Source organism: Nestor notabilis, unplaced genomic scaffold (assembly GCF_000696875.1).
Source record: "Nestor notabilis isolate BGI_N333 unplaced genomic scaffold, ASM69687v1 scaffold13724, whole genome shotgun sequence".
Lineage (NCBI taxonomy): Eukaryota > Metazoa > Chordata > Aves > Psittaciformes > Psittacidae > Nestor > Nestor notabilis.
The window spans coordinates 27,712-53,686 of NW_009924355.1; the positions used below are offsets into that span (position 1 = coordinate 27,712).

Consider the following 25,975-nt stretch of genomic DNA (forward strand, 5'->3'; position numbering starts at 1 on the left):
TATGTGCTACCAGTATGAAGGAGCATTCAAACAAAGCTAACAAGTAGTGGGAAAATAAGGTATGCAATTCATAATTTAAGATGTATAATTCCTTGCTGTAATATATTGTGAGTTTAAATTTGTATGGTTTTGAAAAACAATGAAATTAATACTTCGGAGGAAAAAAGCCTATTAGAAACTATGCCAAAATATACTTCCCAGTTTCTTTACAGAAAAATATCATATTAGTGTTTATTCCAGCAAAGGTGAATACTGCACTAGATTGATGGAAGTATTAGCAAGTCTAATTCATTTTAAGGCAAAGAGTTAACACTGGCCTTTAGACCAATGCTTTAATGCAGCCATTTTGGAAATATCAGGCTTTTGTTCCACCACCACCTAATACAAGACCCAAACCACATTTTTTTTTCTTGCCTTCCGCTGGGAGAATTCAAATTCCCTTTGGCCTGATCTTCTGAATGACCTTGGCATCCCCAAATGTTTGTAGGCTCTTGTTGGGTACTGGAAACTAAATTAGTGTGCTCTCTTACCTTGTAGTAGTGTCTGTATTTGTTCATTAACAGTCCTAGTCTCTTCATCACAGAATAATGCAACATCTAGTGTGCGTTCACAGCCCACAAAGCCAACCGTATCCTGGGCTACATCAAAGGAAGTGCAACCAGCAGGTCGAAGGAGGTGATCCTGCCCCTCTGCTCTGCTTTTGTGAGCCCCCACTTTGAGTGCTGTGTGCAGTTCTGGTGTCCTCAACATAAGAAGGACATGGAGCTGCTGGAGCAAGTCCAGAGGAGGCGATGAGGATGATAAGGGTGCTGGGGCACATCCCATACAAGGACAGGCTGAGAAAGTTGGGGCTGTTCAACCTGGAGAAGAGAAGCTGCGTGGAGACCTCATAGCAGCCTTCCAGTATCTGAAGGGGGCCTGTAAGGATGCTGGAGAAGGACTCTTCATCAGGGACTATAGTGATAGGACAAGGGGTATCAGATTCAAACCTTAAACAGGGGAAGTTCAGGTTAGATATAAGGAAGAAGTTCTTTACAGTGAGGGTGGTGAGGCACTGGAATAGGTTGCCCAAAGAAGTGATAAATGCTCCATCCCTGGCAGTGTTCAAGGCCAAGTTGGACAGAGCATTAGGCAACATGGTCTAGGTTGAGGCCTCCCTGCCCATTGCAGGGGGTTTGGAACTAGATGATCTTAAGGTTCTTTCCAATCCACACCGTTCTTTGGTCTAAGTCCACGAGACCTCCAATCTCTGTCTTCATGTTACAGAAGCTAAGGCTAGCACTATTTGACATACTGCAGTTAAATATTAGGAAGATACTGGCTTTCTGTGAGCATTCATTTCAGCTCAGTCAGAGGGCATTAGAGGCTTTTTCCCTACTCCAGTTAAATAAAAAAGGAAAAGATGTATCCCATACCTGGTCATGGCATCAATTTCTTAACTATGTCACTCTTCGGCAAACTCGGTCGTGCAAGGTTAACGATTAGTTAGCAACATCAACTATTTACTCCTCCTCCACTAAAAAAAAAAAAAAAAGGAAGAGAATGTATTCATCTGACTTGTTATCATTAGGTAATATCTTATGAAATGACTGTTTACTACCTTTGTTCTGAGGGCGTGTTGGACTCCTTAAAAGAGAACACAAATGAAGCTGAAGGTTCTGTAGCTACTGAAAGTCATATGGTTCATGACACTTCCTTTGAAGGCCCTCCAGGATCTCAAAGAGATCCTGGAATAAAATTAAAAAACATTGCAATTTAGCAAACTGCTTTCAGTAACTGTGTGTCTCTGTGTCTGAGACTGTGTGACTCAAGGCATAACCCACCGTCTAAGATTTGTATGAACAGATGGTTGTTTCTAATCTTTCTTGGATTAGAGACAGGTTCCTTACTATGAAGCAGTTACTTACTCGCATGCTATCAGATTATCTCAGCAGTATGGAGTAGGATTTCTCACTGTACTGTTATCAGTCCTCAACATCAGCTTCTGAGAGACTTGATCAAAACCGTAAAATACATATGCCACAAATTTATTTCTACTTCCTGCTTTCTCTCTTCCCATTTATGAGATTGGATGTAAAATCATTTTTTAATGTTAGATGCTGAACATTCTCCATTTTGTAAATTCCATCCAGTTCTGCTCTGATTTCCTATTTGTTGGATTATCCTCTATGCCCCAGGGAAGGCCTCCAGATAGATGGGATTCACCGCTGTCATTTAGAGTTGGACTTCCCTGCAGTCTGATCTATAATTAATAGGGTAGAAGGGATTACTTACATCCCGAATCCTAATGCAATAAATTACACCATTTTAAAACCAGAAATTTCTTTAAAACAATCTTTTTGTTTGGCCTTCTTTTGAAATTTTTTTGTTTATTTGGTTTTTTTTTTTTTATCTTTGACTTTAGCAGCACTGATTAGTTTATATTTGCTGATCACAATCCCCTTAAGAATCATAAAGCTTTATTTTGTCAGTCTTCATTATCTTAGCTTATTCAGGAGTGCTGGAAATGCAGTTAAGTAGTTTTTTTATTTAAATCTTCTAAGTTCTGTTTGAAAACTTTGACAAAATTTTGTCATAGGTAAATCCTTCTTACTGTGGTTTTGGATTTATCATACCTGCCTGTCAACCCATGTTCGTACAGCAGTTCACAAGACCATCAGTTTGAGGCAGAGTCCAAGCCTTATACCTTAATTCAAAATGCTGGTTTGTTTCTTATTCATTTCCAGCTGACTTCTATCCTGGATACACAAAATCTGATTTTACTTGAGGGACGGGAAGAACAAGTATTTAGGAAAATTGGATAAGTATTTGTAGAACAATGAAGAAGCATAAATGTATTTGTAGAACAATGAAGAAGACCAGCTTACTAAGCAGCCTTATCTGGTAGCTTAAATTGTACATTTTGTATTTAGGAAACAAGTACTTCAGTCTGCCAGTTTCATTTAGGAAACAAGTACAGTTGTTTGAAGATTCAGTGTGCAAAAACTGTAACAGCATTAATTACATGCCCTGAACTGATTTCCTTCTGGAGATACAAACTTGAAAAGATACAAATGTCATCTTCCATAAGGCTATTTATGATTTAATGTCATGCTTAAAGAGCTATTCTGAATGGCAATTCTACAGTTCAGTATAAACTAAGAACTTCATACTTGGTGTTCACCTGGTGCAAGGTACTTTCATACTCCCACAAGTGAAAATACTCTTACAAGGAGTGACTGTAAGTATTCATATGCTATATTGCCTACATGGTTTTGCTCTGTCCACAATATCCAATGAGGGTGTTAAGAGAGCTGGCTGACATCCTTGTGAGGCTGCGGTCTGTGATCTTTGGGAAGTCACAGAGATTGGGGGACATTCCATAAGACTGGAAGAAGGCAAATGTCGCCCCCATCTACAAAAAGGGCTCAAAGGAGGATCCAGGAAGTTATAGGCCCATCAGTCTTACAACAGTCCTTGCAAAAATTATGGAGTGAATTGTCCTAATGGCTGTCAGAAGTCAAATGAAGCACGTGATTGGGAAAAGCCAGCACAGATTCGCTGTGGGTAAGTTGCATTTGACAAGCCTGGTCATATTCTAGGACAAAGTAACCTGCTCGGTTGATGCAGGTTGAGTTGTGGACATTATCTGCCTGGATTTCTCCAAGGCTTTTGGTACACTTTACCACAGCCTCCTCCTGGAGAAGCTCTAGACAAGTAGTCAGTGCTGGTGACCAGCTGCACCCTGAGGGTGGTGCTGAACATTTCCTTTTCCAGCTGGTGACCTGTCACCAATGAGGTCCCCTGGGGATTGATACTGGGCTCAATGCTGTTCAATGTCTTCATAAGTGTTCTGCATGGTGAGATCAAATGTAGCATGACCAAGTTTGCTCATGATATCAAAGCGAGTGGAGAAATGGATATTTTGGAAGGGAGAGCCACCCTGCAGGATGACCTGGATCAGGTGAAAGAGTGGGCTAACCAAGAACCTTATGAAGTTCAAAAAGGACAAGATCATGCACGTGGGCAAACCCAATCCAAGAGTGCAGCACAGGCTGGGATGCAGCTCTGTGGAAAGGGACCTGTGCGTGTTGGTAGACAACCAGCACAATAGGAGTGATCAGTGTGCAGCTGTGGCAAAGAAAGCCAACAGGGTGCTGGGTTACATCAACGAAATCATCACCAGCAGAGACAAAACTGTCACTATCCCACTCTACTCAGCACTTGACAGGCCACATCTGGAATACTGTGTTCAGTTTTGGTCCCTGCTATACAAAAAAGATGTGGACAGTCTGGAAAAGGTCCAGAGGAGGGCCACAAACATGGTCAGAAGTCTGGGAAGCTGTATGAGGAAAGGTTGAGAGAACTGAGTTTGTTCAGCCTGCAGAAAAGAAGGCTCAGGGGACACCTTATCACCATGGTCAAATATTTTAAGGGTGGCTACAAAGAAGATGGAGACTCCCTTTTTACAAGGAATCACATGGAAAAGACAAGGGGTAATGGGCACAAGATACCCCTAGGGAGATTTCAACTGGACACGAGTCAAATTTTTCACGATGAGAACAATCAGCCACTGGAATAATCTCTCCCAGGAAATGGTGGATTCCCCAACAATGGACACTTTTAAGATTCAGCTGAATAGGGTGCTGGCACATCTAGGTCATGCTCTACCAAGAAAGGTTGGACCATATGATCCTTGAGATCCCTTTCAACCTACTGTTCCATGGTTCTAATGTTCTACAATTCTTTCTGCCTCCAACTGTGAAACAAAAACAAAAAAGGAAAAAAATTTATCTGGGCACTCTTTAATGGAGCCTAAGATGATGATAGTTCCTCTACAGAAGGTCCATACAGCTGCAGCTATTTGAATTGATTCTCCTCTTTGATGCTTGATGTGCCAAGTATTCTTGTTACAGATACTAGTTAATTGTAGTAACTTTTCATGGTAAACTTCTATTTAGACTCTTGATAAAAATTTGCAGGACCTTCTGCTGAAAGGCTTGTAAAAACTTTTTTGGAAGAATATCAACAGCCAAAGCCCAAAGTTATTAACTGTTTTCATAATCAGTCCTAACAATATTGATCTGCTATTACTGTTCCAAATGCAAGACAAAAATTGTGATTCTTTAAGTTATATTTCAGGGTATTTTTGTTATATTTAATACAGGCTTTACATATTCTATTTATCAGTGTAATCCTTGTATTCCTTTTTCAGGTCAGTTAGAAGTGATCATGGATCGTCGACTTATGCAGGATGACAACCGTGGCCTTGGACAAGGTGTCCAAGATAACAAGATTACAGCTAATGCCTTCCGACTTCTGCTGGAAAGAAGACATGGAACAGATGTGGTAAAATTCATTGTCTGGATTTTTCTGGCTAATTAAGTTTTAAACATTTCTGTTGCAGCAGCAGTAACTCAGTGAAGACATTATTCTATGATCAGTAGGACTAAGGAAACATAGCTTGCAAGAGAATCTTGTTAACTTGCATATTCTTATTGTGAAGACTTCATCTTTCACAACAGGTTACCCAGAGAGGTGGTGGATGCACCATCCCTGGAGACATTCTGGGCAGCCTGATCTAGTCAAAGATGTCCCTGCTCATTGCAGGGGGGTTGGACCAAATGGTCTTTGGGGATCTCTTCCAACCCTATATGATTCTACACTTCACACAAATACCTGCAGTGTCTGCTTTCCCACTTGTACTTCAACACGACTGGGGTACTGTTGCACTGTTGTTGGGGTAGTGTGTACTGTTCTTTCATTTTTATTTTTTTTTTCTTTTTTCGTATTGAGAAAATTGCTAATTAGCAAGACTTTTGCTTCTTAACAATATCAACTGAATCTGGAAAAAGGTTGACAAATTATTTCGGATGAATGGGTAGAAAGAGAAAACATCTTTATAAATACAGTTTTCTTAGGAAATAAGATTTAAGTGGAAATAGTTAGACATATAAACCTTTTAATTTCATTCTGATTCTGGGAAAGCGGAGACCATTTTGCTGGAACGGGATTTTTTTTTTTTTACATGCACAGATCTTAGTTCACCTTTTTTTGTATTAGTCTTATGAATAACTCTTTAGTTTTCTATCAGTTCTTTACATTTTCTCTCTATCATTTTTGAGGACAAAGTAAGAAGTACATCTTCATACTGAGGCAGTAGAATCATATTGACAGCACTGAGTATATGTTAAAATCATCACAAGGCTAAAGATGAGAGGATGTATCCTGAGCTGCTAATGAATATTCAGATAAATTGGATTAATTCTGGTTTATAATGGATATCATTAACCACTGTGAGAGGATGATAATACCAAGTTTAAAGCTAATTTCCACTACTTAAAGGTTGACAGTGTTTTTTTCAGGTTGTACATGTCACTATGATTTTCTAGTTCCTCATCGTGTACAACACAGGCAGCATATTAACTGCATTTATCAGTGTAGTGTGCAAATATCTGAGCTAACTTGAAAGAAGCAAACTTGAGTACTGCAGCAGTCTAGTTTTGACAACAAGCATTGCACGGGTTAATCTACCTTTGCAAGAAGAAACCTTCAGAGAGATGTATACTACTTTATTAGCCAGGGTAAATTGTATTGTGTTAAATTTGAATGTGAAACTGGTAAGTAAGAATTATTGGACACAGAAATTTGTGCTTAAATTAGCAAATAATTTTAAAACAACAGGAGCAGATCAAATCAATTAGTGCCATGGTGCTTGCATTGACACTGTGTGAAGTTTTGGTATTTTCCAGAGAACCATAAAATAACTCACTAAAATGTATCTCTGGAAGTCTTCTAGTCCAGTTGCTGCTCAAAGGAGGTCTACTTTTTGGTCAGAGCAGACTTAAAAAAACATCCAAAGGATTTGTCATCTCTTCAGACTGTAATGGAGATGTGAAGGGTTAGAGCACGTTTCGTGTGTACCTCCAGGGGAGCTTCTTGGTTACTTAGGTATAAAAGAAAACTAGTGCATGCACACTGAGACTCTTCTGCAAACTAGCACAATGCCTGGTTAAGTGGGGTTGGTCATAAGTTTAATTTCAGAATGGTACTGCTGCTTGAAACCGAAGCACTCCTTTGGAAAGTAGTTTGAGGTTTCCTCAGTTACAACAAAGGCATCATAAACAACTCTGGGATTATCTAGTTCGTGAAATATTTACATGTGTCTTTGCATATGTTTACCAGTCTGTTTGAGATACTAGTCAAACCTCAGCTCCATAGAGTAACAATGTATCTCCCTTTTCTTATTAAAATCTTTGTCCTTTCCTACATTTTTGAAAGCTTCTGTGCAAGTTACTAAAAATCTTTCAAGGGAGAAGGGACAGTTACCTGCTATGATCAGAAATCTTTGAGGCATTTTGGGTACCTGTGATCCAGCATCTACCTTCCTTCCCCCGACCCTGCCTGCTGAGCTTACAATGGTTTTAAATAACAGCAGAGTAAGCCTTTAAGGGTAGTTAGTTCTTACACAGTTCTGTAGGGACTCGAAAGGAAGAGGATCAAAGGTATGCCGGAATGGGGACAGCCAAAAAGATGAAAAAGACGTGCTGTTGGACCAAACGATACAGTGTGCACAACCTCCATGAGCCAAGTAACATATTTTAAGAAAACATTATATTTTTGGTGTTACAGCTGGAATTGCCCTTTGCTGACAGTTTCCTAACATTTTTGGTTTTCAGAATTTATCTGAACATCAGTAGCATTTTCTGATTCATGTGACTGTTTCAGTTGTTTTGAAGTGAGGAAGGGTAGTAGTCCCTTTTCTGTTCTGTCAACGTGCAACTGTACTTTTTAGTGCATTTTTACTTGTTGTTTAAAAATAGCCATGTCAGAAAAATTATGAAGAAATCATATGCAGTTTATACACGTAATCAACTGCAGTGTGACTCATACACTGACCCTAATTTTATTGTCAGGCCCCATTTTGTTATTGACTTGAAGAACCAGGGAACGGGAGCAGAGAATGTTGATCACTTGGTGGCATCTTTGCCAGTACAACCTTTTGTGTATTCCAAAATATTCCATTCTATCTTTTCTCAAACAGTTCTGAAGAACAGGATGTTTTCTGCTGTTGGGAAACTTCCCGTAAAAGGAGCCTGGGTGAAGTATAGGATGTGCAGTTCTTAAAAAAATAATTAAATGTGCATTGCTTTGGTGTAATTACTGTGGAGTTTTTTGGCTATACAATATCAGCCAAATGTTTCTTTTAATTTACATCTCTGAAGTACTTTTCTTCCCACACTGAACAGTATGTTTCAATAGCAGAGTCAAACCACATGGATGTCCTGTGGACAGGTAGAATCCTTAAAAAATCACTAGTGTAATCAAGTAGCCTGTATTGGATACCACAAAAAGCATATTCAGAATGACCATATTGTTCATTAGATAAGCTGTGTATGTAATAAGAGCTGGACAAATCACTTTACTGTGTACTCATTTGATTTATTGACAGCTGTGTCCCTGAGATTTCCGTTGAAAGTTTGGGCTGTTCAGCCTGAAGAAGAGAAGACTGCGTGGAGACCTCATAGCCGCCTTCCAGTATCTGAAGGGGGCCTACAAGGATGCTGGGGAGGGACTCTTCGTTAGGGACTGTAGTGGTAGGACAAGGGGTAATGGCTTCAAACTTACACAGGGGAAGTTTAGATTAGATACAAGGAAGAAGTTCTTCACAGTGAGGGTGGTGAGGCACTGGAGTAGATTGCCGAAGGAAGTTGTGAATGCTCCAACCCTGGTGGTGTTCAAGGCCAGGTTGGACAGAGCCTTGAGCGACATAGTTTAGTGTGTGGTGACCCTGCTCATGGCAGGGGGGTTGGAACTAGATGATCTTAAGGTCCTTTCCAACCCTATCTATTCTATGATTCTTATGATGTTGTTACCTTGTTTTGATACAATTTCTATATGCATCTTTTTCTTCTCTGAACTGAATTGATTTTATTTTTAAGTTTAAAGGATTATTATTTAACTGAGAATGAAACTGAGTATGGTTACAAGTAATTGTGTGTCAAAAGACTACATGTTTCTTTATATATTTTTTTTTATGTTTACAGTTATTATAACTTTTGTTAAAAATAAGGATTGATACCTTTTTACTTTCCAGCCCTTAATGTGTTATATTAGTATAATAATATGAATGAAATGGGATTTATAGGGTGTGGTAATATGTTTATTTCATCAATAACATAGCTGGAGAAAAGATGCCATGTCAGGCACACTTTCTTCTTCAGATTCCTATTTCATAATTTGCCTTGACTTGCTCAATTTATTTAAATGGATTTTAGCCTACTGTCAATCAGAGAGCCAGGATTCAATGGCTCAAATACCTACCATGGTTTGGGAGAGATTGTTTAGAGATTGTTTAGAATGATACAGGGAGTTAATAGAATCACAGATTCAGATAATCAAATTCCTTTTCTTCTACCACAGTCAGATAATCAAATTCCTTTTCTTCTACCACTTCCATCTACTTTTTTTGTTATTAAATATAAAAAGAAATATCATCAGTATCCAAATTTTGAAAACACATGCTTGGTGAGTTGCGTTTACCAGTTGGTGTGCATATTTGTAATGCAAGTATATGTTTCACATAGTAGCTGTATACTATACAGTGCGTTGCTATGCTACGTGTAACCACACCTTAACAAGCACAATTGATGTTTCAGAAATGCAGAAACTCAACATTGGCTTAACTACTACCATTCAGAAGCATTTTCAAGACCATGCATGACAACCTCAGATATTCTAATACCAGTTTTAGTTATGACTACCGTAGTGAACTCATCAAATATGTACAAAAGCTTGAACTTCAAAGTTTTGGCCTTCTGGAGGGCACAGAAGAAAAAAAGATAAGAGGGGGGTATTTTCCTCTTTTTCTGTCACACAGAACCCAGTGCATCTTCCTCAGATCCTTGCTACATACATTTAGTAAGGGAGGTGCACTGGCTTCATTTGAAGAGAGATTCAGGTATGTCTTAGCTCTTTACAGGTTTCCCTAAAATACTAGATCTAAATTTAATTACTGATACTACTATATAGATGATACTCTATTTCTTATTCTGGAAGTTTGTGTCTGCTTCTCAAGAGCAGTGTTTCTATCTCTTACTTATCTACAAACACTGTCTGCTTTCAGGCCAACACTATCCTCATTTTTATGCCAGGGCACCTTACAGCTTAATTTCTTTCAAATATTATTTTTTCTTGCCTTTGTGACAAAGGTGTGTTGCAGAAAGGTTCTAAATAAAGACAGAGTTGTCTCCAAGCATGTGATACTGCCCAAAGCTGTAGGGAGTGAATGCTTTCACCATACAGCAGCCACTCATTGCAGCTGGCTTATGGCAAAGTAGGGAGTACAGAGGATTGCCTTCCTCTCATTTCTGGACTTATAGCTGTGTCTATTTTGTGGGGACTTTTTTCAGGTTTTTTGGGTGGGGGTTTTTTTGTTTGTTTTTTTTTTGTTTGTTTGTTTTTGTTGTTTGGGTTTTTTGTTTGTTTTTTTTATATATATACATCTCTACAGTGAATCACATTGCTTTGATTGTTTTAAATTGTCTTCATTTGTGAGTATCTGTCTGCCAGCTCTGTTTAGAAGGAAAGTATTTTACTTGAGTAGTATGCATAATATTCAAGCTTAGTCTCTCAACTTCTAGCCTATATAATTCACCAAAGGAGGGTAGACCTCGCTAAGATGTTTTTCTGAGCTCATCTGAGCTGGTGCAGTTTGAGGTCATTACCACTTCGAGGAAGGCCTGCTTGTTCCTGCTGCAGGCTCTGGCAGTAGGGCAGAATCCATCTTAAAGGATGGAGAAAGGCTGCAATTCCAGGGGCTTATAGTAGTCTCCAGTGAAATAACTCTTAAGGGATAATCATGAAACAAGGAGTTTCCATTGGCAGCAAGAACTTCATGTGACTTCCAATGCAGGTAGCCTCTCTGGAAGCAAAAAATTAGGAGGAGGCAAATATCATTGTGTTGTTTCTGTCTTTATTATCAATTTTGTGACCTGCTTCCTCATCAAGGCAGAACTTCAGAAAATTTCTTATCACTGTATTCTGTCATCTTTGGGAAAAGGATAAGCTCTTCTCAGTCAACAGGAAAAATCTAGTATCATGTCCCTTCCACAACTCTAGCGTGGGTTATTTATTTAGGCATTCTGTTCCTCTTCCTTCCTCCTGCATCACATTGACTAATATAAACACTCTAAGGAGAACTAGAAGATAAGAAGTAAAATTAGTGGGAGATGCTATAACTAAAGTATAAATTAATTTTATTGTTGAAAAAAGCACTTAATGCTGTCTATCTGCATTTATGATCCCTTTCATCCAACTGTAGTGATGGCTGCATATTTGACAACCTTGCTAATTATGGTGGTGTGCTTATGGTCACAGTGACTAACTAGTTACTTTGCCATCTGCACTCTTCTGTAGACAGTGAGCAACTGTTCTGCAAATGATCTCTACACAATTGCTATCGTTGCATGTGATTAAAGACTAGCTAAGTTAAACACAAGGACCTGAGAGCCATCGAAGGAACACTGATAGGTGGATGAAGTGAAGGAACCTAACCAGGGAGGAATGGAGCACACTTAACTGACAGGCTGCTCCTGAGACCATGAAAGAAAGAAGGCGTCTCAGCAGAAATCACTTTATGAAGACTAAGGGCATTATTGCTTAAAGAGATCCAGGACATACAGGATTTGGAGGAGGGAGAAAATCTTGGCCTTATTTTTTAAATATTTTTTAAACAAGAGGCTTGTTATGGCATGTTATGGGACATACGAGGGCAAAAAGAAGTACTGACGAGTAAGCAGGGAAAAATTGGGGTAAATGGGGCTTAAAAGGGTCTACATCAAGTCCAGTGCTTGACCTCCACAGCCTATCCTGTATTCTTACTATTCTGTGTGAGTATACAACCTTTTTCTAAATATGTGAGCCAATAGCCATCTTCAGGTAAGACTAGGAAGCAAGCAGAGTAAGAGGTCTGTGTATCAGCTATTAGAGAGAGAGACAGACCATGAGGGACCAGTGCAATCAGCTACCAGTTGCTGGCAAGCCCTGTATTTTCTCTGTGTGTTTGTAAACTCCTAGCAAACTTCAGACTGTCAGGTAGGAGATCAGCACCTAGAAGGATGTGAAGTCGACGCTGGTGAATGGCAAGAGGCCTAATGTCCATGCCTGGATGTCAGGCAGACTTGAAGTCCACTCCGATTTTTTAGTGATCAGTGGTTGTTGAGTGTACTTATAAGTAAAGAAAATGAGGGTCTTTGAATAGTAAACTTCAGACTTGACCAGCAGAAGGATGCAGTCAGGTTCAGATTGTCTGCTCTGCTCATGTTACCCAAGAGCTCTGTTTATGTGGGTGCTAGTAAAGGTGCTGCTTTTGGCTCACTTATGTGGCTGGCTGTTTGAGTGTGTGTATGTGCCTATTGGGAATACATACTTTGCCTGTCTCCTGCCTGATCTTGGAGGAGCAGAACCACAGCATGCTCCCATTTATTGATGTGTGATAAGAGTAGACCCCTGGTTTGGAGACTGTCAAATTTGGCTCTGTCAGACTGGGAAGAATTCCTTTTGTGGGTCCAAATTTACCTGGATTTGATTATCCATAGCAGTCCCAGTTTTCCTCACTTGTAGCCTCAGTGCCAGCCAGGAATCCACAGGCAGTACAGAAACTCTGTGGTGATTTTAGTCACTCTGAACTAACTCACAGCTTTGTGGGTATTTTACAATGCCTCAGAATTTTCATTTCTTCTATAATCAGCCTTCAGGGACCTTCTTCACCCAGTGTAACAGAAATGCATTTTCTGTGTAACAGCCTCCCAGTGAATTGGTAGAAAATTTTCCATTCCCTAAAGTGAAGAGATAATACCAGTTTTTGTCAGCTCAGTTCATTCCTCTTTTACTGGTCACTGTCAAAAACCCTAAGCATTCCAGATCATGGTTCTCAATGAAGAACTTGAAACATACTGCCAAAAAAATTTATGCTTTGATGTGAAAAAACGTAACTTAACTGATGAATATTTCAGTGTTAACAGAAATATATATATGAACAATTCAGATCCAATCCTTGTATTTTGCAGGATTTCCCCCCCCCCCCCAGGATTTCAGGAAAGTCCAGTGCTCCAGTATAGCAGAAAATAATCTGGCATCGGTTTTCTTGTTTACAGTCTTTGTAAGATTTCAGGATAGCTTCCTGTTAAGCGCTCATATTTGTGGCTGTTATTTCTGGTTGCAATTTAGCCAGGTCTCACTAAGAGTCTTAATTCATTGTAGAGGACCTGGTGTTTTTTATAGAGATAATTTGAAAATTGTTCTGCCAAAGATGCTTGTGCATCTCTGAGGTCTTAGGTCTTCTGACTCCCATTGCTCAGAGATGATCTTCCTATCACCTTATTTGACGCCCATACGAAATTCCCTCTGTGACCACTAGCCAGTTTGAAAGCTGCTTGAAGTGATGATCAGTGTTTTCTTTGGCACATAGTTACATCAGCATTGCACTATAGGACACTGAAAAATAATTAATCCAATTTTCATCAGTGACTAATTGCTATTTGTTGCATTATGGGTGTAAACTCCATTATCTAAGATCTTTACTTTCCTCCTCAAAAGCACTGAGAGTGTTTACAGGCACACAAAAATCTAGCTCCAAACATTGACCTCACAAGAAAGGGAATGATACATCCATATCTTGAGGACTTTCAGAACTTGTTAGACTTTGATTAGTCTTTTTGTCTTACAATGTGCAACTTTGGATGAATTTAAAGCAAGCGCGTCTGACTTTCACTTTCTGAGGTAACAGCCAGGCAGTCTTGTATGTAAAGCCTGCAACTAAGCTGAAACCATTTACTGCCTGATGTCAGTTACATGAATTTGACTAGTATCAGCCCCAAATAAAATCTTGTCCAAGTTGGGAGCTTCAGGGCAATGTGTGTGCAAGAATATTGTGCAATTTTCTCACTTTCTTCTTGCTTACAGATAATTCCTTCCTCAAGTGGGGACCATTCTACATAGTTAAGGATTCAAGATATTTACAGTTGGGGGAGAATGTATGTAATTTTAACTCTAAGGGATCTGTCCGTACCTGCGACCTATTTTTGTTATATGTTATAAAATTGAATATTCGCATAGTCAGTGATGTTGTCTGCTGTTCTCATGTAGAAGCAGGATCTCATCAAACATGCAGATAAATTATCAATCTTTGTGTTGTACTTAAAGAAAATTTTTTTCTTTCCATGTTTGTCTTTGGGAAGTTTAAGATTCTTTGGCTGATCATCTTGCTTGCTGTCAGTTGCTAGATTATGATTGAGAGATATTTAATAATATAGTCTCCCTATGTTTTGGAACTACCAGTGCTCTGAAGAGGTTTTTTTCACTCTGCAGGTTAGATTTTCCAGTCCAGAAACCTTCTTTTAAGAGTGCTGCCAGTTGGTTTTCTGAACCTGTGACAGAGGAATTGGTAAAAATTTTTTCCCCACACCACATGAAAGGGAGTGAAAGACTTTTTGCTTCCAGGAATAGTCTAGGTTTAGTATCAGAGTGTTTTTATCTGCATCCCTTGATTTAGCAGGCCCAGAATTCTGTCTGTTTCCAGATTTTGTTTGAATTCACTGAGACACCAAGTCGGCATCCACATTTCAGCATGTTTGATCAGACAGTTTGGATGCGGTGGGGTTTTGGAGTTACAATTAAATTTCTTTCCTGACAAGGGTAGTCCATAACAGAGTGTAGCGGAGGAGTAAATAGTCAAGATTTGGGATATTATATATTCTTTCTGCCTCAGTTTCTTTACTTTTGTATGGGAAAGTTTAGATTACTTGTCTGTACTGAAGAGTTAGTTGTTTCCCTGTTAGCTCAGTTGAACTCCAGTTATAAACTGCTTCAGCTTTACTTTCTTCTCTACAGTATTTTCCATTTCTTCCTTCCATTCAATTACTAAATGATTTTTGAAGAGACTAATTAGTGTTTTTCCCCTGTAATTAAGGACCTTGTTTCCTCAATTTAAACTCATGCCAGAAAACCCTTTGAGTCTTTTCTCAATCTGTTCCATCTTCTATTTATCAATAAAATAGCTTATTTCCAGTATAAGGGCCCCTTTTATAGACAAGGCCATTGTTAAAACTTGTTGCAAATTTTTAACTTAAGGTATACTGGAGTGTGATTCATCTGTTTTTCCTCAAAACTAGAATTATTATTCACTTTACTTTTGATGACAAGGAAAGATCCTATATGAAGATTTGTTTACATCTGTGGTACAGTTATTCAAGAGGTTGTATTTCAACTCAGACAGTTTTCAGTTGGATAACTGTGCATGAATGTGCTGTAAGGTAGTTAAAAAAGGCAGTGTTTGCTTTGATTAGAGCTCATTAAGCCAGCACTAAGCTATATCAGTGGCATTTGTCAGAATCTTGCCAGTACATAATGTTTGTAAGGCTGCCAGTGGAGCTCCATTCACACTTTGAGTACTAAACACTGTCATTGAAGTTGAGGAAATAAAGCCACTTTGGAGAGAGCAGTACTTTAATTAGGTAGAGACTTTGGGACTGCATCTTCTGACTTAGCATCAGCAGGATACCAGTGAAAGTCACCCACGCAGTGAATGTGCGTATATCGTTGTCTCTATGTGCAAACCCTTCCCATCTTTCCCATTCCACAGAGTCCTGTTTAGATTTTGTATCACTAGATTGAGAGAGGAAAGAAGTAGCCTTTTGTGCCTAGGAGGTAGTGGGATTTAAAGTGTCCCCTGTAGATCTTCTGTGAGAGCTTGTCTTCTCAGTGTTTCCAAAACCCTGTTTCCATTGCTTTCCTGGCAGCTTTTGACATCTGCTCTGCTCTCCATTCCCATTGCTATTACATATTACAGTTCTTCTGTCTGTGCAGTCATCCCAAACTGACTGTCATCCAGATGTAGGAATACAAGGTTCAAGATAAAATCTTCACCTATATCTTAGTGCAGCTTTTCAAAGTTTTGAAGTGGATAGTACTTAAGTACAATGCTTATGCATGTGATAAAACATCTAAATACAGCAGGAGCAAGAATAAGACAAGTAGGATCAGCTCTGCTTCTAGTATTTACCCGTGTCCTTCAAGACTGTTTCTCTGCAATCCTCAGTGATTTCTAGAATCTGACAATTGAGGAGCCACACTGTGGTTCTGCTACAGCTTACCTGAGAATTTTGGCATATTGCCCATTAATAGTAAATCATTATCTCCTACCCACATTCTTCTTCAAAGTTTTCCATGTATTTCCTTTGATTTTTCCTGATTTCTCAACTGCAATATGCATTACTGCATCTTTATATTAATACCTTTTTTTATTCACGTTACTTCTATTAGCCTTAGAGAAGGATTTAGTCCTAGGAGATTGACCTGTCCTGTGCTATCTTTTCCTAGACAATGCTGAGGATTGATCTGATAGTTTCACCGTGGTAATTTGTTTACTTTCACATCAGACAGTATACAAACTTACCTCCCATTTTTTCTCATGCTTTTCATCTCTGAGATTTGGGTGAGGTTTTGACCCATGGATATCATGCTTGTGTTTATGTACACAGTAATGTTCATAAACAGTTTTCAGAAAGGTCTCAAGTCCTTCTTCTCAGAGGTACTCTCAATCCCTTCATCCCCAGATTGTATTAATACCAGGGGTTGCCCCCACCCAAGTGCAGGACCTTGCATTTGGTCCCATTGAACCTCCTGAAGGTCACATGGGCCCACTTCTCGAACTTGTCCAAGTCTCTCTGGATGGCATCCCATCCCTCAGATATGTCAGCTGCACCACTCAGCTTGGTATCATCTGCAAACTGATGTGACCATCCAGCCAATTCCTTATCCACTGAACAGTCCACCCATCAAATCAGTATCTCTCCAGTTTAGAGAGAAGAATGTTGTGGGGGACTGTGTCAAAGGCTTTACAGAAGGCCAGATAAACCATATCCACAGCCCTTCCTTTGTCCACTGATCTAGTAACTCCATCATAGAAGACCACTAGGTGGGACTGGCTGGATGTGCCCTTGGTGAAGCTGTGCTGGCTGTCTTGAATCACCACCTCCCTGACCTGCATGTGCCTTAGCATAGCTCCTAGGAGGATCTGTTCTATGATCTTACAGGTCAGTAGTTCCCAGGATCCTCCTTTCTACCCTTTTTAAAAAAGGGGGTGATATTGCCCTTTTTCCAGCCACCAGGGACCTCTTCTGATTGCTGTGAATTCTCAAATACCTTGGAGAATGGCTTGGCAAATACATCAGTCATTCCCTCAGGACTCTGGGATTGATTTCATCATGTCTCATAGATTTATTTATGTTCGGGTTCCTCAAATGGTCACAAACCTTATTTTCACTTACAGTGGGAGGAACTTTACTCCCCCAGTTTGTGCCTTTCAGTTCATCCACTCGAGAGGTGTGGGGAAAGAGCATGCCAGTAAAGACTGAGGCAGAAATGTTGTCAAGTACCTCAGCCTTCTTGTCCATTGTTACCAGTTCACCAGCTGCAAGAGCTTTTGAAACATTTTTTTTTTTGTATTTATAATAGGATATAATATTTTAAATATTATGATAGGATAGGTTATTTGACTGTTTCATGTGTAATTTGAAAGAAATTCTAGGATACCTTTTTTCTTTTTCCAAGTTCTCAGGTGCAAGCAATCAACTTATTTCACAGGGAAAAAAATAATAGTGAGAAAACTGGTGATAAAATGTTTTGACTGACTTTAGCACTTCTACGGCACCAGAGTAAACTGTGTTCCTTTTGGGGTGATACAGTGAATTTTTCTTTGAAAGAACGTGTATGTGCACATTTTCCCTGTGGGTAGAGCATGCATGCAGTCACTTGAACAAAAGACTTTAGCTCTAGCATACTTAGAGCAAGCTTGCTCATACTTTAATTGAGAAAGAAGGAAATAATGACAAGAGAGTTTGCTAGTCATCTTGAACTATTCAAGGTAATAAAAAAAAATAATCAAGGCTAACTGAGGAGTTGGAAGACTGAAGACATTAAACAAGCAGTAAGGTGGCAGATGGAATTCAATGTAAATAAATGTAGTGAGGCGCATGGAGAAGCAATCCTCTACAACTATCAACTGTTACCATTTTTGGAAAGTAATTTGGAGGTCATAATAAATCTGGAAAAATACTAGCCTCAATGCTTAGGAGCTACCAAAGATGCAAACAGTGTAGTCATTACAAACAGAAGCAACAAGAACAGAAATTACCATCTTGTATCAATTCAGCTCTGGCGTATTTTCAATTGCTACGCTGTCAGATGTGTTTAAAGCTGCTGCAGAGTTATAAATAAATATGCATACATGCATACGCATCCCAAAACCAGGAATTACTGTTATGCGTGTCCCTTATAAGCTGTTAAATAATCCTCCCTTTTCCTTTAAGTATCTCCCATTTATTTTTTATTTCCATGTTTTCAGCTTATCATAAAAAGCAAATTTAAGATATCAGCGTTTAAGATACTCCTTTTTCTGTAAACTTTCTGCAAAGTTTTCTCTAAAAATCACCTCTTTAACCTTAAACAAACAGCAATTTATCTGATAAGTATACAAGGGAAAATAAGAGCAAAATATGTTTTCATCCATTTCTACTGTATCTTCATTGACATTCTGTAACAGAAATCACCTTTTTAAAGTTTCTTTTATTTTCTGGCTTCTAGGGAGCTTTAACTAGTTGTCGTGAATATGTAAGACTTGGTCGTCTCGGGTTTGTAACACAGCTTCTGCAGCCATGTAAAAGCACTGCAAATACAAAACTTGGGAAAGTAGAAAATTTGTCAGCTCTCAGGAGAAAGTCCCTTCAGTTCCTGCTGGCATGACATTGAATAAGACTGTTAAAAGAAATCTTTTGTATTGTAGGCCAGGGCAAAAATGCTAGTTGCAATTTCCTTCAGCAGACAGTTTTAGAAGTTGGATTTAAAAAGAAAGAGAGATGTAAGATACAAGTTAGATGAATCTGAAGAAACAGATAGGAAATACAGGACAGAAAATCTGTGCAGAAAAGGAAGCCTGCAAAAGACTAGCTGGCTGTCAGCATTCGGGTAGATACTGAGTAGAGAGAAGCAACTTGCCAAGGTAGTAGCTAGCTGCTTTTTCTAAACACCATTGTTTACACAACAAGGGCTAACATAGAAAAGTGAAGAATGTTGTAAAATGAGGTATCATCTAATGATCTCTATGAAAGAGGTACTAATGATCTGTAAAAACAGGACATATACCTAGTACTAGAAGAGAATTATGGATGATCAGAAGTTTCCAAAAGTAATTAAATGGCCAGTCTTTAAATTAAATTTTTCCAGCAAATTAATCGAATCATATAGTGGGTTTTGAAATTTAGACCTGATGGTATATTAACTTGATTTTACAAATATTTTCTGTTGTATTTTGCAGAATCAAGAGAAGTCATCAGTCAGTTTTCCCTCACTTCTTAGCCATATGACTTCCTCTTTCTTAAATCATCCTGTAATTCCAATGACAACATATGCAGATTCCAGTGTCCCAGAGATGCTAAATACTTTTTCTCCACTTATGTCATCCATGCCTTGTGACATGCATATAGTCAATCTAAGGACAATCCAATCAAAGGTAAGGTCAAGCTACTATTTTTATGAATAAACATATGATATAGTGTACTAATACAGTCTAATTAAATGTTTTATTCTAGGAAAGTAATTTGGAGGGGTTATATGGTATGACAAACTGCAGCATGGTGACTGTTTTTTACTAAATTTGCAAGAGCTAGAGGCTTGTGTCTGAGTAACATGAAATACAGGATTTTTTTTTCACAGCATAATAATATGCATAGGACATTATTTTATCTGTGGAGGGGGCATGTTTCAGTGTGTTCCCAAATTTTAAAAGCAGAAGGGTTCATATACCTTGGCCTTCTCTGTATTAATTAAATTTAATTTGTTTTTAAAATAAAGCATATCATTTTAAATCGTTCTGATTCCATTTTGGATGACTTAAAGAAAATCTACCACATATTAAAATCCATAGGAATAAATTATTTAAGCTTAAAAAATGTTTTAACACAATACCTATTTTAATTTTTCTAACATAGCTTACAATCCTTGGTTCCTGTGAAAAACAACCAAAAAAACCCCACCCTGTTCTGTACTCAATATTATTTTCTTTGCAAAGCAACCAAAACAACGGTAACCACCATATTTCAATTTTCTGTTTGATGAGCTATAAAGTAGAACTGTTTGTACATCTTGTATAAATTCTTTTCAGTTTTTCAACACCTTTTAAAATGTGGATGCATTAACTGTGGGGTATGAACGACATGGACTCAAAAGTATTTCCATGCAGCGAATCACTTAATTGCTTATTGCTCTAACTTTTATACTGTTCTAGCAAAAGCTATTTTTAACACATCATAATTAGTTCTTGAATTATAGTTTCGTTTTTCAACATTCTTTGTCGCTTCACAATCAGTCCCAGAATAACCAGTTCCTTGTCTTCATGCTCTCTTGCTTTTGTCCAGCTTGTTTGCTCTGCTTGATCATGCAGTATACTTTGTTTCTACTTGAACTTCTTCAGGCAAATGTTTTGGCAGACATTTATGTCCTTGTTCTTTCAGTTCGCATTCTAAATATATCCATCACATATTAAACAGATTACATATTAAACAGCAACCCGCATTAACTATATGATGTATTGCAGTATCACTCACCAGTGCTGTTATACTTGGATATTTACAAACTAGTTGTCCCTTCTCCCTTCGAGTCTCCATGGTGGCTGCTAGAACTGCTCATCTCTAATAACCTCAAATTATATTCAGCTTATCATAGTTCATTTTTAGTCTTAATCTTTATTTTAAAAGTTAAAGAATCAGTCACATTTTCTCTGTTAGTAGTTCCATCTCGGGTACACTTCTTTATCTGTGACTGTTTCTTATTTTTAATTTCAGAGTGGAATAACTCTTAGGCAGGTCTATGCCTTTGAATAGTTAGGAGGAAACTTTGTATTGAATTAATCTTCATGTGAAGTGTATGTTCCACATTTCATTGTAAAATTTTTTCATTTCATGAAACACCTGTTTGCTTCAGCATGTCAAGTTTACACCTTCAGGAACATGCACCCTTATCCTTTTTAAGGCCTAAACTTCCTCCCCTGTTTGTATCATGTCACCATGAAACCTGTGAAATGGAAGGCTGGTTCTATCTGCTTTTTTGAGCTCAGTGTTAATACTCACAAGTGAATTCTCCCACTATCGCAGCTGGTATAACATTGTTTGAGGTTATGATCTCTTCCCTGTCCACAACTGTATATTTCATTACTTGATCAGCAGCTTTAATGTGTGCACTTCGAAGTGAAAGCTATCAGTAGCAATAGGATAGGAGCACTATCTTTGTAGATACGGGACAGTTCTCCCCTACAGCAGAAATGTTGCTATGCCTTCCAAATCATTTCTTGCATGCCAAACAGTCTTTCTGAATCTCTCCTCATCTTCTTCTTCCTTTCTCAGTCTTCAAAGAATCTGGATAACAAGTGTCATAATTCTGGCTAATTGATGCATTGCAATTTTTTCCAGAAATGTAGACCACTTCTCCATTGTTTTAGCCATTGATTTTCAAGAAATTTTATCATTGCAATTTCACATAAAAGGCTACTGAATTTAAAAAAATATTAAGATTTAAGTAGAAATCAGAATGCATGAAAATGCCTTAAAGCATAAATGATAAAAAAAGTAGAGGGGTTCCTAGTTTCCCTTTACACTCTCCTCCTCTCAGCGGAAAGAATATTGGCTCTTGTTGTAAGATTGCAAGATATGTGCTCTTGTGATGGGAGAGTCAAGTGCTTGAGGAATATAAAACTTAAAAACTGGAGCTTTATTTTAAAATTCTTTAAGTTGTTTGACACAGATTTTACCTGCTGTAAATAGACTAGGTCTCAAGATTTAAAAGCTGAGTACATTTGTCCATTTATACTAAATGTAAATACATATTTTTGTCACATTGCTTGAACGTTTGAGTGCATGTCTTTTAGCTAACAGTAATCAGATAAAAAGCATATAAATGGTTTTTCTTGTCAAAATTTTAGCAGTATTGGCATGAGATACTGCTTATGAGAAAGCCTAGCAATTTGATTTTTTTTTTTTTTAACCTAGAAGCCTGATGTGAGAACTGCATTTTTATTTCTCAGAGATCAAAATAAATTTTGGCAGCTCTTCCAGGAAAGGTAGTCAGAGATTTGATAGTAAACTAGTTAGGGAATATTTGTCATATAAAAATTCTGTGAAGTTTTAGAAGATTAAAGATGTTGATCGTTGCAAATTGAGAAATTTATTACAGATTTTCATTCAGTTACCATGGTCATGTTTAGAAGATGTATTTGATGCAAACTAGGCTCATCCTTGCTCAAACATGTGTTAGGTTTGTATAAACTTAATCTAATTTACCTAGAGATGATTTGAGAAGAGGCAAATTAAAATAGATGCAGAGGCTTTGGCAAGTTAGTCTTACACCTACTTTGATAATAGCTTAGAACAGCTTAATTTATTACACATGGATGCTGTGTGCATGATAATGTTCTGGGAATTCTAAAAAGTTACCTACTTTATCACTGATCTGTATACTTACCAAAATTCTTTTTCTGAAGTACTCACTAGTTGTTTATTACCTTTCTGTTTACAATCTTTTGAATCTTAGTAGTATTTAATTTAAAATTAAGAGACTAAATATTCATGACATCATTTGAAATGCACAAATGCATTTGTTACACAGATTTCTACAAGGTAATTCCACTGTAATAAGAGAACTTGTAGATACCCATTAATGGCTTATCATTTTGAACATGAATTTACTCCATAGGAAGTGAGGCTTTTGTGGTATGAATTTTAATATTTGACTAATCTGATGTTTAGCAGACGGTATTATTTTGTGTGCATAAAACTGTCGGCTTTTAGGTGCTACACCATCACATCAGTAGCAATGAAAACAAAGTCATAGATATTTCATAGTTGGAGATGGAAAATAATTTTGTCACATCATCATTGTTATTTTAGTTAATGTAGATAGTGGTACTACTGTTCCAATAACAGGATGAGAGCTATTCAATTATCAGTGATATTAGGTACTGTAAACTTGCTTGAATATGTTCTCTGTAGACACCATTCATTAATTAAAAATCTGATTTTAGGTGGTTATAAGCTAAAGCGTATAATGAAAATCTTCTCAACATGAGTTTTATTCAAGATTTGTAAACTGAAAAGTTTTTACCAGTCAGTGTTTTATTGGAAAGTATCTCATTTCAATTCCTAATACTGTTGGGTAAGTTTTTACTGTGGTAAATTAGGAACTTGCTTAGGAAGCACCAAGTTTATTATTTACCATTTACCAAGTTTACCATTTTTTGTTGTCTGAGTCAGTCTTAATATTATGAATTTGTTGTATTATGAAGCTGTGTCATGCTGGGTTTCAAAGAAACTGGTTCAAGCTGTTCCAAGATCTCCATTACTAGGAGAAAAATTGTTTGGATTCACGACCTATTAGGTTAAGACCTCTCCAGTTTGTTACACCTTCAAGAGCTAAAGCTGGCATAGGTTTCTGCAAGGCAGCAAGTACTGACTGAAGTAAAGAAACCTACCTCATGGTATTTTTGGGAAAAAGCACTAGTATAAAAACAAGTAAACCAGAAATAAATCAGAGAAAAATAGCCTGAAGAATTTATTTTCTGATACTCTTGCTGTACAAGAGTAGTTTTCTGCATCTCAGTGTGAAAGAAAAAAAGAAGTTTCTATGCAAATTGAAGTTACCCAGCCAGTTCTAGGCTATGGCTTGAAATTCTGAAGTACATATGAGAAAAAGATTCTGATTTGAGGCACTTAAATGCTATCCTTGTGATCACTCATCCTAAGTAATTTTATTGGTTTGGTCCACACTAGGAAGTTATGGTTGTGGGTTACTCTTGGGTTATTCTTTCATGCCTATGTTTCAAGAATACTGTATGTCTTAGAGAAACAAAAAAAAAAATTAATATTTGCATTTTAGTGTAAAGTTTCATGTACACCTTGAACAAAGTTAGATTTTGCAGGGCAGATTTGCAAAATGAAAGCTTGATAGAACATAGTCACATATTGTAATTTACATATGATCTCTTTGGTTTTGGCTTTGCCATATAATTTTTCTGGGAATCCAACTAATAAAACTAGGATTACACTTAAATTCTGAGTCTGTACATGTGCATCTACTGAGCTTTGAACTCCTTGGTTAACAACTTACATTTATATTCAGTTAGGCTTTTTATATCTAAACTGCCTTGCTGTTTAGGTCTTTCTATGTTTAGTCTTCTAAACATTAAAAGAAACATGACTTTTTAATCTATGCTGAACATTGTTTAAGGCATAGATGGCTCCATCCCTGTAAGGTAATCATAATTTTATGAGGTTCTAAAATGTTCTTCTAGCTCTGCTACTTTCTGACTAATATTTTGTTTATTTGTAGGTAGATATTGAGCCGTCTGATGAAGCTGCTCTGATTCTTCACAGAAAGGGATTTGACTGTAGATTTTCAAACAGAGACACGGGTCTCCTCTGTTCCACTACTCAGGGAAAGGTAAACTGACATTTTATAGGTATTGTAGAAGCACTGATAATTAAGGTAATTAATAGGTGACGTCTAGGTGGTTATGTCTCAAGAGTTACACTTTCAGGATAATAGTTAAGTTTACCTTGAAAGTTGTTTTCCATTTGTTAAAGATATGTATCTGCTGGTATAAGGGAATGACCATGTAAGCATTAACAAGTAAACTTGTAGGTCATTTTTAATCTCATTAACTTCCTGTAATTGTTGTTTTCATAAAACATGGATCAGTACTTTTCAAATAATTTTTAATAGTGTTTTAGAACTTTAGTGTCTAAAAAGAGTCAAATTACATATTCTGAAGTGTATCTTTTTACTATTATTAACATATCCACAAACCATGTGACTGTTACTTTAAAAACTTGCTTATTATAGCATGTCTTTTGTCTACCCCTGTTCACTTACATGACCTACACCACTTGAAATATCTGAGTGTTTTGCAATTGCTGTAGAACTGATGTGATACACAAAATTATGAAATATGTACCATGAAACTTTGTTCTGAGGGTTACAGATGGAGTAGGTGATTATGAATCTCTATAAATTTTGTAATCAAATTTTTAAATTGGCTTGAGATTATCTTTTAAGCAGAAGAAAAAGTGTTGTTTCATTTAGAAACAAGAGTTTTAATCCAAATACATCTAATCAGTTTTTTAATATATTGATTTAATTTACTTGCTCTGAAATGTGGCAAGTAAACAGTGCCTAAAAAGATCTGATTTATTGTATAGCATTTGAGACATGGCACTTAAAAAATTCATAGTATTTGATGTGACAATTGCAATGCCGATACCTGTAAGGAGGTGTATCATTTGGATTGTTGTTGGAGATTAGGTTAAGGTCACTTTGAAGGTCTATACTGTATTTTCTAAATGTAGTAATATAGTTCTCTCTCTCTTTTTTCTTTTTCTTTTTTTTTTTCTTTCCCCTCCCAGATAAAGGTGCATAAACTCTTTAACAAATTCAAAGTGGAAAGTCTTACACCCACATCTTTATCTTTGATGCATTCACCTCCAGATGCCAGAAATATAAGTGAAATAAGTATGAGTTCTATGGAGATAAATACTTTCCGAATTCGGCTAAGATGAAAGCTGGCTTTAATACTCAGATAAAGAGGAATCTGCAATTGTATCTTCTCTAAGTTTTGTGTGCAATAAGAAGCACATTATTATTTTTCCAACTTTTGGATACTGTGAGAGAAACATGCATTCTGTAATTTTTTCGACCAACACAGTGAAAAGCCATGTTGCAAGCAACTTATTTTGTTTGGCTGGTTTTTGTTCCCACTCCCCCTGCCTCCTCTTCCATGTAATAGCAACATCAGTATAAGTTAATGCAGCAAGTGAAGAAATTTCTAAGGATGTTAACCTCTCAACAGATTAAATCTCAGGTTAAATGCTAACTAACTATGTTGCTGGTGTTC

The 25,975-nt window shown here is 37.4% G+C and overlaps 1 protein-coding gene across 1 annotated transcript in view; it reads left to right on the top strand.

Moving 5' to 3' along the window:
- The window catches only part of LOC104404201 (alpha-mannosidase 2-like), a gene marked incomplete at its 5' end in the record, with an annotated part of 44,619 nt that extends 18,979 nt beyond the window's left edge, over window positions 1-25,640 (top strand). Inside the window, 4 exon segments of the mRNA XM_010012575.1 lie at window positions 5,195-5,328; window positions 19,355-19,549; window positions 24,415-24,525; window positions 25,488-25,640. Coding sequence (XP_010010877.1) covers window positions 5,195-5,328; window positions 19,355-19,549; window positions 24,415-24,525; window positions 25,488-25,640 — 593 coding nt within the window.
- Window positions 25,641-25,975: the final 335 nt, after the last annotated feature.